The sequence below is a fragment of the Chiloscyllium punctatum genome, chromosome 22 (assembly GCF_047496795.1).
Source record: "Chiloscyllium punctatum isolate Juve2018m chromosome 22, sChiPun1.3, whole genome shotgun sequence".
Lineage (NCBI taxonomy): Eukaryota > Metazoa > Chordata > Chondrichthyes > Orectolobiformes > Hemiscylliidae > Chiloscyllium > Chiloscyllium punctatum.
Genome location: NC_092760.1, coordinates 32,643,373 through 32,661,385, shown reverse-complemented (window position 1 = coordinate 32,661,385; position 18,013 = coordinate 32,643,373). Strand labels below are relative to the sequence as shown.

General features: G+C 43.7%; 1 protein-coding gene across 5 annotated transcripts in view; it reads right to left on the bottom strand.

Annotated features, from left to right (window-relative positions):
- Nucleotides 1-18,013, bottom strand: part of LOC140493483 (N-acetyl-beta-glucosaminyl-glycoprotein 4-beta-N-acetylgalactosaminyltransferase 1-like) — a 687,601-nt gene that overhangs the window by 43,772 nt on the left and 625,816 nt on the right. For all 5 annotated transcript variants that reach the window (XM_072591967.1, XM_072591965.1, XM_072591968.1 and 2 more), the window contains 2 exons: nucleotides 15,321-15,391; nucleotides 7,557-8,886 (listed from right to left, as the gene is read on the bottom strand). In XM_072591967.1, coding sequence (XP_072448068.1) covers nucleotides 7,557-8,886; nucleotides 15,321-15,391 — 1,401 coding nt within the window. The remainder of the gene's footprint in view (nucleotides 1-7,556; nucleotides 8,887-15,320; nucleotides 15,392-18,013) is intronic.

The following is an 18,013-nucleotide window of genomic DNA, read 5'->3' as shown; positions in this document are numbered from 1 at the left end:
GTGGCTGTGGGCACAGTTACAATGTTTAAAAGACATTTAGGTAAGTATATGAATAGGAAGTGTATGGAGGGATAGGTAGGTGGGACTAGTTTAGTTTGGGATTATGTTCCACATGGAGTGGTTGGACCAAAGAGTCTGCTTCTGTGCCAAATGACTCTATGTACAGAACATATGGTATCCAAATCTGGTGCTTGCAATTGTAGAACAGTCACCAGTAGTTACAATGGGGAATTCAGGAGAATCTCCTTCACTCAAAGTGATCAGAATGTGGAACTGAAGTGAGGAGCATAGATGCAGTTAAGGGAAAGTTATAGAATTATATGACAAAGTAGAGAAGAGAAAGGCATGCTGATAGGGTGAGGTAAGGTTGGGTCGGTGAATCTTGAGTGCAGTGTAAATGCCAGTATCAACCAATAGGGCTGAATGGCCTGATACTGCATGATAAGTTCAATGCAATTCCATGTTTCATTTCAAATGAATTTGCCAAATTTATCAAAATATTTGCATCCAGTTAGCTTTCAACTAGTGCCCAGTAGGGTGGGGCTTAAAGTAATAAAGTGAATTTAAAAAAATGTTCTGTATGTATAGCAGGTTTCTCCTTTAAATAAGAAACCCAAGTGAAACTTCAAGGTCTACAATGTTAGAGACGAGCAAGACAGGAAATTAAGTGTGTCAAGAAGAAGCAGATAATTCATTGAAAGTAAGCAAAGAGTAAAGGAGGTTATGATCTACATAGTTTTGTGGCTCAGGAAAAGAAAGTCAGAATGGGAAACAATGGGAGTCAATTGAACCTGGTGTGATAGTGTAGAATTGGTGTTACTGCCTCAAGTCCAAGTGTTATATATTAATTACATGTAATATATATTATTGTATAATTATATATAATGTACATTACATATACTAAGAAGGCATTTAGCATGCTTGCCTTCATTGCTCAGACCTTTGAGTAACGGAGTTGGGATGTCATGTTGAGGTTGTACAGGACATTGGTGAGGCCTCTTCTGGAATACTGCATACAGTTCTGGTTGCCCTGTTACAGAAAGAATATTCCTAAGCTGGACAAGGTTCAGAAGTGATTTACCAAGCTGTTGCTGGGAATGGAGGGTTTGAGCTAGAAGGAAAGGCTTGATAGACTGAGACTTTTGCACTCAAGTGTAAGAGATTGAGGGGTGAACTTATAGAGGTTTATAAACTCATGAGGGGTATAGATAAGGTGATTAGCAGGCGTTTTTTTCTTTAGGGTGGGAAAGTTTCAAGATAAGGGGCTATATTTTGTTGATGAGAGGAGAGAAATTTGAAAAAGAAGTAAGGGGCAACTTTTTTACAGAGTGGTTTGTGTGTGGAATGAACTTCCAAAGAAAGTGATGGCTGTGGATACAGGTAAAATGTTTAAAAGACATTTAGGTAATTACATGAATAAGAAATGTTTGGAGGGATATGGTTCAAGCGCAGGCTGGTGGGTCAAGTTTAGTTTGGGATTATGGTCGGCATGGACTGGTTGGACCGTAGGGTCTATTTCTGTGCTGCATGAATCTAAGTGTCTGTTTTACCTCCCTTCTGATTTTTTTTTCCACTGAGGTCAATTCGTATTCCATGATGTCTACTGGAGCCAGCATCTCCAAATTCCTCACCATTAACACCCAGGGCTTTGGGGATGCAAACGTGGTGGCTCCAACAACAGAGCAGGGATTGAATGCGCAGCAACACACTGTTCACCTTAAGAATGCTCAAAGTCTCTCCTCTATCTACCATGCTCAAGCAGGAATGCGAAGAAGAATGCACTTGATTGGGTGCAGCTACAACGTTTAAGAAATTCAACAGCACAGAGAGTACGCTATTTCATTGCTGCTCTCAGGCTCAATATGCAGCTCTTCACCACTAGGGCACTGTATGTGCAAATGAGAAACTGCAACAAATTATCAACATTACTTTGCCAGTGTGACAAAAGCTAGTCTCAGAAGAGGTTATGTTTTAAATGGTGTCTTTTCATCCAAGCTAGCCTGGAGTGATGAGAGGAGTATGTGACCTCCGACCAGTTACAATAAGCCCATGTAAAATGACTGTCATGTGGATGAAGCCCAGATCAAACCTTATAAAAAACAAGCTTCCAATTATTAATGTGTAAAGGAATGGGCATGTGGTCTTAACACTGCCAGAATTCCTGACACATAGATGCTAGAGAGAGAGAGGGTTGCAGTGATAGAGAGGAAAAGGAGGTGAATGCAGGGGTTAGGGAGAGGAGACAGAAACATGGCTTTTGCTTTGGGCAGCAGAAGGAAAAGCTATTTTCTCTTAGCCATTGGGGATGATGTTGGTGGGAGCTCATTCTCTGGTTGAAGAATGAGGACCTGTGGAGATGAAAGGACACTGGAGAATTAGTCCAGATATGGCCTAGAGGGGATCTTGCAGCTAGAAGTTAGTTCAGGGATTCATCAGAAGATCAATGGAAACCACTTTCAACAGCCACTAGATGTTAGAATTTGGTGAAATGAGGAGAAATAAGCCTATTGGAAATTGGATGCAACTTTGGACTGGTTCCTGTGAAGTCTGAATTCTGTGGAAATTCCAGTGTAATGTATAAATGTGGTATTTTAAATTGTGTTAGGAAGTATAAGAGGATGTCTTTTCTGTAGTTTAGTCAATGTTAATTTTAGTTTGTTACTGTAAAAGCCTTAAAATGTGAAAATTTTGTAATATGATCCTTTGAGTTGGTCACTGGGAATTCAATCGTGTTTTTACAAAAACAGATCACTTCTTTGGGGATTTATAATAAATTGGCTACTTAAGAGTCATAAAGCATGGGAACAGACTCTTCGTTCCAATTAGTCCACACTGACCATGTTCCCAAACTAACCTAGTCCCACTTGTCTGCATTTGGCCCACATCCCCCCAAACCTTTCCAATTCATGTACTTATCCAAATGTTTTTTAAAATGTTGTAACTGTACCTGCATCCAACACTTCCTCTGGCAGTTTATTCCATGTACTAACCACGCTGTGTAAAGAAAGTTGCCCCTTATGTCCTTTGGAAAACTTTCTTCGCTTACCTTAAAATTATGCCCCCTCGTTTTGAACTCCCTTACCCTAGGGGGAAAAAAAACTCTTGCTAATCACCTTATTTATGCCACTCACGACACTTGTCCAGATTGGAGTTAAGAGGCTAAAAACTAGTTGCGGAATTTGAATAAATTCAGGAATTGCTCCTGTTATATAATTTGAAAATTTGCATGGTGCTTAAGTGCTTCTGGAAAGATGTAACCTTTTGACAGATGCTTTCCAACAGTGTCACAACAGTAGCAGAGCAGTTAGGAGTGGATTTAAAAGTAGGGGATAAAAATGCAGTAACTGTCAAGTGTTGCCAAACACCCGAACCTTGACAAAGAACAGAGTGATCTTAATGTCATTTATGTTGAATGGGCCAGAATTCAACTGTATATAAGGCAGCTTGAACTGAAAAAAGAGAACACTTGAATTTGACTTCCAAAGAGCAAATGAACAGAAAAGTCTTTGAAACAAAAACTGGAAGTGCTAGAAAAACTCAGGAGATCTGGCATCATCTGTGGTGGGAAAGCAGAGTTCCGGGTCCAGTGAGGAAGAGAAAGGGAGTTGAGCAAACAGAAGGACTTCAAAGGCTTCAGGACTCAATATTGAGTTCAAGAATTTTGGGGCCTGAACACCTTCTTCCATGTCTTTCCAACTCCAACCCCCCCACCAAACACCCCAGACCTTAATGTTTTCAGCACAGCCAACCATGGTCCCAAGTACAGCTTTCCTCCTTTCTGATTGTCCATCACAAACAGAAGCATATTTAAGACTGAGATAGGTTCTTGAGTATCAAGGTGATGAAGGGTTACAGGGAGAAAGTGGGAAAATGGGGATGAGGATGGTAGAGACTTAAACCTTCATTATATTTAAGAAGTATTTATGTGTGCACTTGCGATGCTAATGCATTCAAGTCAATGGACCAATTGCTGAACAATATTAGATTAGTTAGGCGTTTATTCATTGACCGCACAGACTCCATGGGCCAAAGAGCCTTTTTCTGTGCTGTAGACCTCTATGATTCCAAGTGTATTTGTCTCTTTTTAACCTACAGTCTAGTGCTTTTCATATAGTGAGAACTGCTGTTCCTAATTCATATGTGTTAGTGTCAGATGCGTACAGACAAAGGTTAAAAAATCTAATGAGGAATAAGAACCAGACTTCAATGGAAAAGGAAATTATATGTTTTAGGTGGTGTAGGTCTACAAATAATACCCAAAGTGAGGGAATGTTTAGGCAAAGATGTCAAACAAAACCTCTTCAGGAGTAAGGACCACCTGGAAAACTATAAGACTTCTAAGATGAAAAGTGGTTGTGATAATGTCCGATGCTATTTTTGTTTGCAAACCCTCACAGAAACTGAACAGGCATTAATAGAACATTGGTAATGATGAGGAAGTGTGGCTCTGCAGGGGTTGTTGTGTATATGAGTGAAAGAATTTGGCAGGAAATGTAAAGAAATGAAAGGTGCCCTAACACTCTGCTGTGTGACTTCCAGCCATGCCAATACAATGCTGTGTCCCCTCTCTCTGCTGGTGACTTCATCTATTGCTATCAGAGTTTGTAACCTGGCAGAATCTCCTTGTGTTCTTACACTATTCCTTCCTTTGAGGCAACATAGTACAGTGCATACGATGAGAAAAACAAGATGTGGGTGTGGAGAGGAAAGGGGAACATTGATTTCAGAAAAGCAGCTGATTCTGTGTGTGTACGTGGAGAGATGGAAATGTTGACCGTCCTGTTGGGGCAGAAGTTTGGAAATTGGCAGAATGGAAGGATTGACCCTGCTGTAGTGAAAATGTGCCAAAGCTGCACAGGAAAAAGAGAGAGTTGTGGAATGATGTCTCAACTTGGAAGCTATGGAGTTGCTGCCAACTTTGGCCAAGCTCATTCTGAGAGGGAACATCACGTGCCTCCAATGACTGCATTATATCAAATAGCATTTTTCAATGATGCTCGATATTTGGCTCAGCACTGTTGCCTCACAGGTTCAATTCCAGCCTCGGGTGACTGTGCGGAGTTTGCACGTTCTCCCCATGTCTGTGTAGGTTTCCTCCGGGTGCTCCAGTTTCCTCCCACAGTCCAAAGATGTGCAGGTCAGGTGAATTGGCCATGCTAAATTGCCCGTAGTGTTAGGTGCATGAGTCAGAGGGACATGGATCTGGGTGGGCTACTCTTCGGAGTGTCGGTGCGGACTGGTTGGGTCGAAGGGTCTGTTTCCACAATGTAGGGAATCTAGTCTAATGTAAAAACAAACTGAAAATATTTTTGTGCCTCTCTGATGTTCCTTCTGAGTTGCTCGCAACATAAATCTTTAACTTCTGAAGATTCTGTGACAACCCAGGAGGAGGTTGGAAGGGTGTGTGTGGGGTGGGGGGGGGGGGGGGGGGGGGGTGGAATGTGGAGTGGTTAGCCACCCTAAGCACTCATGAAGTTTATTGTTTCTTTAAGTTCTTGCAGTGCACCTTAGTCCTTAGAATAATGAGTCTGGCATTGACCTGCTTAGTAGGACTCTGGCCATTGGCTACTAACATGCTATTGGATGACAGGAGGTAAAACACAACAATCCTGTTTATGAGCATCTGCAAAGGGGCAGTGGTATCAGTAGAAGAAGGATCTAGGTAACGGCATTTTGCCTCTTGCTTCAATACTTTTCACAGTCTTTTGCCCTTTGGAGAATAACTTGGAATATTGAAAGGATTCACAACCTAATAGGCCACATCCTGATTGCGGTCACCTTTCAAGTCTTGTGGTGGAACTTGGACACAGAACCTTCTGGCTCAGAGGCAGGAATGCTACCAACCGACAGCCAAAGTTTTTCACTAACTGTCTTTGAATGGTGTGCCTCCCATTTAAAGGATTCTTTCAGTGCCAATCTAATTGGTTGAGATGCCATCTTTGCAATTGCCAAGTTGCATTCAAATGAAGTTTGAATATGAAAATTAACTGGGCCTCTGACCAATGTCACCGTTCAAGTAGAGCAGACACCCTATCGACAGTCAGTACATCCGTTTCCAGACATTGGCCCTTCAGAGTCTCTGGGCATCAGGCAATCACCTCTCTAAAGGAGAACACTTGGAGAATTGAATTTTCTCCCATTTTGTCCTCCCAACTAATTGAATGATTTTACTTTTAATTTAGAGCTAATTGTTGATGATATTTTCACTGGGAAGCTGTACAGGTATGATTTGAAGATATTACTACCATTGGATATTAGGAAGCTGAACAAACATACGTGGTTGATGTTGAAGAAGTTTCAAGGTTATGTATATGTATTCTCTGTTGATGCTGAAAAGAAATGCTCCAACAATTGTCTTAAAATTGTCTCAATATTTCCTTGCTAAACTTAGGTTAGCATCAATCCACTATTAAACAGTATGACGCCACATTGTTGAGCATAAGGTAAACACATAAATTCATTTAACAAAAAAAACCCAAAAGATGCTGGAAGTCAGAAATCAAAACAGAAATTGCTGGAGAAACTCAGCAGGTCTGGCAGCATTTATGTAGAAAACTCAAGAGTTAGTGCCTCGGGTCATGTGACCCTTTTTCAATTCTGCTACATACATTTGTTTTATTGTTTTGTGTCAGTTCCTACAAAGGGCATGGCTCCCTTTACAGAAGTTGACCTTTCACACCTTGTTGCTAAAATGAGCATCCAACACAAAGGCATGAGAGTGTGTTTTCCAGGAGCTTTCCCCCCCCTTTCTTTCCAATTTCCTTCACATCATTAACGCTCCAGCACTCATTTTACTCGTACTCTAGGAGGATGGTGTATTCCTTGGTGACAGAGGTGGGGGAACAATGTTCAAAAGGGGATATGTACTGATCCAGTTGGGGAATTCAAAGACAGAAGTTTATTTGCATCACCCTCTTACAGTATAAGCTCCAGGACAAAGTGCAGATCCATTGCACTCCTACATCTCCCATCCAGCCCAACAATAGATTGCAAAAATGGTCTTTCATCACTCCGACATGTAAGTAATACCAATTTGTTTCCTAGTGCCTAGAACATCAATCCATGACATGCTATTTTCCTCAGCAGTAAGACCATTTGCATTGCTGCACTTGGAGATCAGAGAAAGGCAGGAAAATAAATTCCATCAGGATTAAGGTACAGTGGCACGGTGGCTCAGTGGTTAGCACTGCTGCCTCAGGGACCTGGGTTCAATTCCAGGCTTGGGTGCCTGTGTGGAGTTAGCACATTCTCCCCGTGTCTGTATGGGTTTCCTTTGGGTGCACTGGTTTCCTCCCACAGTCCAAAGATGTTCGGGTTAGGTGGATTAGCATGGGAAATGCAGGGTTATGGGGATGGGATGGGTAGGGGTAGGATGCTCTTCAGAGGGTCAGTGCAGATGTGATGACCTGCTCCCATACTTTAGGGATTCTATGATTCTACATTTTTAGTAACAGAACTAGGATTATCATTTGGCAACCTTTAAGGAGAACATGGCAAGAAAGAACAAGAGTTTCCAACACATAAGATGTACATCAGAGCACTCTGAAAATATTTACCCGCCATTTTTCTCATTCAGCTTCTCCATGTACTGGGCGAGAACGTCCACCACCTCACTCTCGCTCAGTTGCAGGTTGCCTGAAACGTTGCACCGGAGGTCATTCCAGTCCGACCGCAGGAGCTCAAAATCCATGGCGCTGACGCTGAACGTCCGTTGCCAGTTTATGGTCTCCTCTGTCCAGCCTCTCTGTGGCTCAGGATCCTCATAACTGTAATCTGACATTCCATCATCGGTCACCTCAAACTGGTCGGTATAGGTTTGTTGTGACTCACTCAGATCGTCAGGCTTCCAGTAGGGCGTCTCTTCAGCGCCATCGCCAACAGCAACGCCGGGTGATTTGAGATCCTTTCCTTCATCATGCAGCGCGGCCTCTTCCTTGCCCAAGACCTCCTCACTCAGAAGGTGGATTTCGGGTGTTGCCACTACGCTGTCTCTGTTCCTGTCACCCTGAGGCTGCTCCAGATTTTCTTGCAGTGCCTTCCAATTTCTCTTTTGGGTGGTTGAACTGCGGAGTGCGCCATTATTGGTATCTGGCACCTCCCCCTCCTCCTGCGAGGTGTTGCTATTGAACCAAAAGATTTTATTCCTGAGGTACGGTGTTGTTTTCCTCCCCCTTGACATCAAGACCATTTTCCTCTCTGTACCTGTGTCTGGCAGTCCCACGATCTTTGTGCTGGGAAGAACGTTCATTCCGGGGAACAACTCCTTGGTCTTCTCAGCCTGCAGTGTCCTTTTCTTTTTCTCCTGGGGCCTGGTCACGTAGATTTTGTTCTGCAGCTTCTTGGGCTCGCCAAATCTTTTTTTATGGAGCCCAGCATGAGCCGAGTTACTCAAAAACTGCTTGGTTTTGCTGGGGACGAAAGGGATAGAAATCTGGGGCTGCAAGTTGAGCACGCTCCCTTTCCCCAGCTTGGACAGAGCTGACTGGTTGGCCGGCTTCTTACTCAACTCTTCCGGGATGAACTTTGCCCAGGTCAGGGACCTGCTCCGCCTGCTGCTTAGCTTGTGAAAGATGCCCGTTTCCTGACTGTCGTAGGCAGCCGCAGATGGGGGCACATTATCTCCCTGAGGAATTGGATTGAAGGCCTTCTTTTGCAATTGCACAGCATGATGCTTTCTGGACGTTGACCTTTTCTTATGGCCGAACGCGTCATCATCAAGGCCATTCCTGTTTTCCGCCGCCAACGGCAAAGGTTTCCTCTCGGCAGTCACTTGGTCCTGATCGAGGCTGCCATTTTCACGATCTCTCACATTACTCTTGCCCCACGTTACCTGACTATCACTGAGTATGGATTCAGTGTCTATGCCTTCCGATTCTTCTGGGAAATCTATAGAACCCAAATTACAGAGAGAAAAAGAAAATGACTGTTTGGAAGTGATAGAGCAGTACCACAATATAAAAGAACTGGATTCAAAATTACATTTGCATCCATTTCCAGACATCCAAGTCATGGATTACAATTGCGCTGTCTCCTAATTTGAACAGTTTAAGTGAACAGCTCAGGGCAGACTATGCTATGGGTTGACCATACTCTTGACACGTAGCCTAACAGTATTCTAAGGCACTGTCCAGTAAGTCCTCAGCTCCAAAAGGCAGTCTTTCTTTTCAAAGGGAAGATGCACTGAAGGAAAGCCAGTGCTACCATTGGAAAAGGAGTTAATGGAACAGGGAGAGAGAGAGAGAGAGAGAGAGAGAGTTCCCATTTTTCTTTCTTCTGTTATTCATTCACAGGATGAGGGCATCACTGGCTGGGCAAGCATTTATTTCCCATCCCTGATTGCCCAGAGAAGGTCAGTGACTGTGCACAGTGTTTGGATGGGATGTCTGCCAGTGGAGGCAGTGAAAGGTGGGTGTGAGGTGTGGGACCAATAGAGTCTCCGAAACATGGGGGTTTAGGGAAGGGAACTGCCATCCTTACCCAGTCGGGCCTACATCTAACTCCAGGCCCACAGCAACCTTTCACTGTCTCCATGTACCACTAGCAGACAAACACTCAAACACATGTAGGCCCGACTGGGTAAGGATGGCAGTTCCCTTCCCTAAAGGGCATTAGTCAACCAGATGGGTTTTTTAGACAATTGACAATGGATCCATGGTCATCACTAGACTCTGAATTTCAGATACTTACTGAATTCAAACTCCCCCAGCTGGACATTGTCTGGGTCTCTGGATGTGATTTTGCTGGCTTTAGTCATGCAGGGTGATGGTAGAAGAGAGGCCGTGTTTAGATTAGATTAGATTAGATTACTTACAGTGTGGAAACAGGCCCTTCGGCCCAACAAGTCCACACTGCCCCGCCGAAGCGCAACCCACCCATACCCCTATATCTACCCCTTACCTACACTACGGGCAATTTAGTATGGCCAATTCACCTGACCTGCACATCTTTGGATTGCACATTTTCTTCTGACGCAAATCACATTTTAGTTTAAGTTACATTCAGAACTGCTTTTGCTCTTTAAAAACAAGTGAACACGTTCTCTCCCCATCACCCGTATACTTTTTTTGGTCAGTTGAAGAAGTCAACTCTCTTCCCCCCCCCCACCCCCGCCGCATGACTTCACAAAACCCAGATGCATATTTTTATTTATTTTTTTCGCTGTTCAAGAAGCGCTCTTCCAAATGAACGGCTTCTATCCCCGTCACTCAAACAGCCGTGTTATTTTTATATTGATTAACACCCACTTGAGTTTTCCAACTGAGTCATTGAACACGCCAAACCCGTGTGCACACTCAAGGTAGATGTAGGACATCCAAATTCAATTTCTTACGTTTATAATTTTAACAACTGCTAACTCTGACCTACCGCTGAGGGAAAAAAAAATCTACAAAGGGGAACACCTTTCAAAGTGAGTGGAAACTGGCGCCGAAAGTGTAGAACCCCAGAAGTATGGCCATGAGGATTAGGCTGCAAGGCTGGAAGAAATTTAATGATCTCCCCATAGTCAATGAATGCACCTTCAAAGGGAATTTCAAATCCACCCCACCACTGACTGCCAGCTTGCTTAATTCACCACCATCCCCATCTGCCATTCACCAGCAGTTCGAAGCATTCAGGACTCACCCCTGCATTTCAGAGACTCTACTGGTCCCACATCTCACACCCACCTTTCACTGCCTCCACGTACCACTGGCAGACACCTTACCCAAACACCAAGCACAGTCATTGACCTTCTGCCCTCCATCGAGGAGAGGTGTCATAAGAACAAAGGTGCAATAGGTGGAGGCGAGGGACACAGTCAGCTTGACAGGAGACAGGCTTCTCTGTATAGCAGCTATGCTGTGGCACAGCCCTTATCATCCAGCAACACTGATATAAACCAGTGTAAGTTCCTGCAACTCAGTTCCCAGCTCAATCTCCCTCTGTTACCTGACTTGATGAGCTCGCTGTGCTGTGCCTCAGACTCTCTTGCCCTTCCCTGACATCGACGTTTCCTGTCTGATTTTCTATTTTCAGGTTCACAAGAACTGCCTTGTGTGCAGCAGGAGGAGGAGGAGGACAGAGAGCAGCGGCCCCTGAATGATGAAGTAAAAACAATAACTGCAGATGCTGGAAACCAAATTCTGGATTAGTGGTGCTGGAAGAGCACAGCAGTTCAGGCAGCATCCAACGAGCAGCGAAATCGACGTTTCGGGCAAGAGCCCTTCATCAGGAATCTGATGAAGGGCTCTTGCCCGAAACTTCGATTTCGCTGCTCGTTGGATGCTGCCTGAACTGCTGTGCTCTTCCAGCACCACTAATCCTGAATGATGAAGGCCTAGTCTCATCACTTGCAGCTCCCAGTTCAGACAGCAGCTTTGCTGAACCTTTAGAAGCTTGCGCAGAGTCCGGCCCTGCACATGATGGGTCACTACACCTGTGGGGAATGGATAGTGAGCACATCAGCTCCCCAGGGAGAGAGGTTAGGGACAGCTCTGACTGAGACAGATCCCAGGTGAGGACTCTGGTGGGACGGCCCATGTAGAGAATGCACAGCGAAACATTTGAGGCAGAAGCAGGACTGCCAGGCAGCTTTCTGTCAGTACAAAGGAAAATGGAAGCATCTGGATCCACTGTGGCACATGGAATAGCTAGAGCTTGGAACTCATCCTTTCCTGCATAGAAGTGATGGCCAACTCTGTACATAACTGGGCACAATGCAACAGCCCTAATGTATAGTGCAGCACAGCCAGAGGCCACCCAATGGCTCAGCACTGCAGCAGAAGGGCAGACTGGGGCCTCAGCTTCCACACTTACTGTCGCCCACACTCGGGTTACTGCTACCACTGACGTGGAGCACCCATCTGCAGCCCTTTCTCAGTGGGGGGCAGCATTTCTGCCAATGACCCTCTTGTCAACCAGTCAGCCCAGGCTGCAGATGCTGTCCAACCTACTGCTTACCCACTGAGGCAAAGTCCTCAGCACCGAGAGCTGGTCAAGGGCTCCTGCAAGGACATCTCAGTGAAAGTCAGTGGTCATGCTGAGAGAGCACTGCTTGAAAACACTAGGACAGGCAGGATTACTCACAAAACAGGTGCTAGGGAAACGTACTAGGAGAATCATTCACTTCATTTGGACAAACGAACATGTCTTTGGATAAGAATGTTACAGAGAGTTTGCTGCTGCCTGCCTTCATTGACGGTCTTGGCCAAGCGGACACTGTAAGGGAGATTCCCAGATTAGTGGTGAGGGGAAGTGTAGAGGAACAATGAGGCTAAAAGAATCTAGTTTAATGGAAGCAGAGGTTGAGCAAGAGCCCCTAGCACACTGAATACAGCATATGTCACCACGTCTCTTCCTTCGCCCAAGGTTGCTTCTGCGCTCCTGTGGTGATGGCTGCCCCTTCATGATGCAATGGAGTGAAGGACTGAGCAGCCTACCAGACACGTGGAGATATTGTCAGAAATGTACTGCAGGGATCCCTCAGAGCCACCCTGGCACCAGAAGTTGCTCAACAGCATGCAAATCAGCTGCATTAAGGTGTTTCTGATGGGTCTCAGTTTTTGCCCATTGCTATTGTCTAGTAGAGAGAAAACATGAGCACTGTGCAGAGTGGGTTGGGATGGGAGGATAGGTGGGGGGGAGGGGGGGGCCTTATTATTCATCCTCAAGCAACTTGTTCTTGGAGAAGCCATGAGAGTGAGAACTACAGACTTCCTCAGATTGAAGATATTATAGATGCCACTATTATAGCAGTTATTCAGGATGTGGTGTACTGTGCACGACTGCATACCAACTACACATTAGTAGAGCAATAACCCTTGAAGTTTCCATACCTCTACCCAAAGGAGCATGTCCATGTAATCAATGGTTCAGTCCACCATCAGCAATGTGGTAACTTCACATAGAGTCATAGGGATGTACAGCATGGAAACAGACTCTTCTTCCAACTCATCCAAGCTGACCAGATATCCTAAACAAATCCAGTGCCATTTGCCAGCACTTGGCCCATATCGCTCTAAACCCTTCCTATTCAAATACCCATCAAGATGCCTTTTAAATGTTATAATTCTACCAGCCTCCACCAATTCCTCTGGCAGCTCATTCCATACATGCACCACCTTCTGCGTGAAAACATTGCCCCTTAGGTCCCTTTAAATTTTTGCCCTCTCACCCTACTTACATTGTGTCTCTCCTGTTGGCTCCTGGATATGTCAATAGGTGGGATACTTGGAGATGTTGCCCACTTCTCGTCGACATGAAAGTTGTGGTGGGTAAAGCTTTCTGTGGAGGGCGCTGCTCCTCTGCCCGATTTGCAGAGCATTCCCACTCTGTTGCTGTAGTGTTTGTAATGAGATCGGCCAGGTGGACCTCATAGAATAGGAGTTCTCTGATTGGGGCAGTTAAGTCTGTCCAATCAGGGAGCCCGGGCTGACAGATATAAACAGGAGGGTCAGAAGTTTGGCTCACTCTGAGAGCTGGCTCTGAGGAAGCTGGATCAGTATCAAGGACTCTCCATGTGTAAATAAAGGGTGACAGGTTATTTTAGCTGCATTAGTTGGTCATCTTATAGACCCTGATGCTGCAACAACAATTCCCAAACACCTTGCAGACTACAGGTGACAAACCCCTCTGTCCTTCCTGAATGGATGCATAAACTCATCGACAAATCTCTGAAAACAATCTCCAGGACTTCCACCCCAACTTTCCAACAGCAGAATTAAGGAGAGGGCACCTTGCTTGCATCTGGATAACTGGCCCCTTAAAGAACGCCAGTCACAGGGACTGCACATAAATGCATGCTCAGCCTTTCCGGATCAGCACAGGTATCCTTCATGAGCTGTAGTAAAACTGGCTGGAAATCCATATTATTTTGTGGCTTTGCAGTTTCTATAGTGCTGTAATCAGTGATGGTACGGTGCCCACTTTGGTGGGGCATCTCTCTTTTGCATCCAGTTGTATGTAAAAACGGTGGGCATGATTTTACCATGGGTTTTGGGACCCCAGTAATGGCTGTAGATGGGGGGATAATTCAGCCATTTTTGTTCTTGCCCATTTCAATGGCTGATCATTCTGGCAGAATAAGAAATGCTCTTTAAGCAAGAAAATACTTTGAAATTATGTGAGTTCTGTGAATAAGTTAAACCATAATAAGTTTAAGAGACTGAGTCACAAGGATATCAAGTAAGTTTTCGCTGGTTTATAAATACTGAAATGCTTGCTAACAAATGTTAATGAGGTTGCGTTATCACAACAACGCCAATTTGCCTTTCAGTGTTTGCTTTTACATTTTTTTTGGTTTACTTTTTCTTTCTGGTAGAGTTTGGAGTTATTTGTTTTTTTTATAACTCAATATGAACCATTTTCCAATTAGTCATCAAATGAGAGAGCATCTACAACGCAGAAGAAGCAACTCACCCCGTCCTATGTCTCTCTCCCTTTTCTTTGTAGTTTTTCACTCTTCAGGTATTTATCCAAGTCTCTTTCAAAGGCTGCAAATGAATCTGCCCCCATCACTATTTTTTCTAGATTTTCCACATGTTGCCGATGGCTATTTTGCTAATTATTTTAGTTCGGTATATTATGGTTCACATTTTTCCACGAACAGCAACAGTTTCTTCCTACCTACTCTGTTTAGAACTCTCAGGATTGTAAATGCCTGGATTAAATTTCCTCCCAACCTTCCATTACCTAAAAAGAACAGCTTGTCCAATCTATCCATGTAGAGCGAGTTCTCATTCTCAAAACCTCAAACCCTTCAAAACCGCAGTGCACAGAATGGGACACAATACTTCAGCTGAAATACATTCATAATTCCATTTATATTTAAGATAACTTCCTGGCTTTTAATTACATTCTATCTCTATTCGTAAATCCGAGATCCTGTTTCTCCCATTTATCTTGACCAGCTGTGACTCCTGAAATTTTATTTTGAGGTTCTTCACAGATGACTGTATTGGAATTTGCAGCTATCTCTCTATTGAAAGTATTTAGACTTTATATCTGAATTATGATGGGGGCATTACAGAGAGATTTCTATTCTGTATTTGATCTAGGCTCTGTATAGTTTCATGCAAATGGTATATGATGCCACCAATAATGGACACATATCAATTAATTCAAAATGTCTCTCCTTTCGAGAGCAGACCAAAGAAGCATATCCAGTATTCCTTGTATTTACTTTGACGTTAGCTTAAGAAGTACATTGCAGGAGAAAGGAATCCAAGAATTTGTGGATAGGAATTGAAGTGGGAGTATACTCATGTGAAGCATAAACATCAACATTGACCCGTTGGCTGCCATACTCAGTTCTACTCAGTTCTGAGTAACCACTGGCTTACCCTCTGGATTGTCAAACATGAATGGCTTGTCTTCCTCTTCATCCATCTTCATGTACTTGTAAAATCCAAATCTATTGGGAGAGAAAGGACAGAAGTTTTGAATCAAAGTGTAGAGTAATTGAGATCTACAGCATGGAAACAGACCCTTCGGTCCAACCTGTCCATGCCGACCAGATATCCCAACCCAATCCAGTCCCACCTGCCAGCACCCGGCCCATATCCCTCCAAACCCTTCCTACCCATATTCCCATCCAAATGCCTTTTAAATGTTGCAATTGTACCAGCCGCCACCACTTCCTCTGACAACTCATTCCATACATGTACCACCCTCTGTGTGAAAAAGTTGCCCCTTAGGTCTCTTTTATATCTTCCCCTCTCACCCTAAACCTATGCCCTCTAGTTCTGGACTCCCTGACCCCAGGGAAAAGACTTTGTCTATTTATCCTATCCATGCCCCTCATGATTTTGTAAACCTCTATAAGGTCACCCCTCAACCTCTGACGTTCGAGGAAAAACAGCCCCAACCTGTTCAGCCTCTCCCTATAGCTCAAATCCTCCAAACCTGGCAACATCCTTGTAAATCTTTTCTGAACCCCTTTCAAGTTTCACAACATCTTTCCGATAGGAAGGAAACCAGAATTGCATGCAATATTCCAACTGTGGCCTAACCAATGTCCTGGACAGCTGCATCATGACCTCACTACACCTGTACTCAATACTCTGACCAATAAAGGAAAGCATACCAAACGTCTTCTTCACTATCCTATCTACCTGTGACTCCACTTTCAAGGAGCTATGAACTTGCACACTCCAAGGTCTGAGTTACAAAGCTTCAGTTGCTTGTGATGCAAATTCAATTGTGGAAAGAAATATATTTAAGGGACTAATCTCAAAAATATCAATATAACTGTGATATGATGGATAAGAATGAAGGAAGCTTGATAAGAGGAGAAATATTTCAATTTACTCTCTCTTGCAACATACCTACAGAACTTCATTTACACTTAAATCCTGCCACTATTTCATATCAAAGCTGCTACCATGTTGTTGAGATGATGACAGACAATGAAGAGGAAATATATTTATGTACAGTAAATAAATTCATCCACAGTGTTTCAAAAAAAATCCATACATCCATAATCTAATTAGCTATCCTCATGCTGCTGATTATTGATAAGAAATCTGTAATGCAAGTCACAGATCAGTGAGAAAGCGAGAGATGTGCAAACAAATTTAATCATCACTCTGTCCCCAAGTGAAAATCTTACACATTTATAGCTAATTATAAAATTTAATCTTCACTATTTTAATTTGCAGAAATGTTCAATTACGTTATGAGTTTCTGAGTGCCTTTGTTTGCATTTTTAGCTGTAGGATTTGAAGCAAAGATGAGGTTTTGATATTACTTTACTCAGGCAATTGTTTGATGGGAACTGCAGAATATACTTTGTGTATTTAATATATGCCAGTTTAAGTATAACATAGGAAAAACAGGTTGCAAAGTCTGATGGGGATAGGAGCACTCAGTAGAATATGGCTTGTGTGGGCAATGTTTGCTGTTGATACATTGCTGACAACATTACTAACCAAACACCCATACATCATAATTCAGAAAGGTTTCTGGGGAATGAAATGAACTTTTTTTTTATTTGAAGAGAAACAGACAGGCCTTGGCTTTCCAAAATGCCCTCCATCCTCTTGTTGGGCTGTCAGGCAGAGGAACAGATCATGGAATTATAGAATCCCTCCAGTGTAGAAGCAGGCTATTCGGCCCATTGAATCCACACGGACCCTCTGAAGTGCATTCCACACAGACCCATCCTATCCGTGTAACCCTGCATTTCTCATGACTAATCCACCTGGCCTGCACATCCCTGGACACTATGGGCAATTTAACATGGCCCAATCCACCGAACCTGCACAACCGCAGACTGTGAGAGGAATCAGGAGCACCCGGAGCAAACCCATGCAGACACGCGAGAGTATGCAAAATCCACATAGACAGTCGCCCAAGGCTGGAATTGAACCCGGGCCCCTGGTGCTGTGAGGCAGCAGTGTTAACCACTGAGCCGCTCCCAAAACCGATTTCACCCCAGATGAGTACTAGGAAGTGTGGTCCATGGCATCCCAGCCTTCCTGCCAATTTTGGGGGCCAGTTTAGTTACAAAAGAAACATATGGGTATTAACTGCATGCAAATAAAGGAACGACGGCTTCTACCATATCTATTCTATTGACTCTTGTTTGAAACAGGCATGAGGGGTCGCTGAAGGAGTGGTTGTGGCTAAAGGTTCACAATGCAGCTGCAGTTCTTTTTATACTAGTTGGGAGGCATCTTTAAAGATGGGGCTGCTCAGGAGTCAACCAAAGAAGTAGAAAGCACGTAGGCTGTGAAGTCAAGGTTACATTTTAGAATTTACTCACAGCCCAATTAAATACCAAAACCTACTCCAAAAGAGGACAGTTAGCAACTCAAATTATAAGGCCCTTGATGATTTTATTAAAGGGTGTCAGATTAATTGACACAAGCAGCACAAAAGCAGCAAAGACAGAATATTTTATGCATTTAAGGCAAAATAGAATGGGCTTGCAAACAACCTGAATTCCAGTTCAATGGATTAATCCTCAACTTTGCCTCAAAGCCAAATAATTCTTCCTATTCAATGCTTTATAAAATAAATACATGCTTTTCTG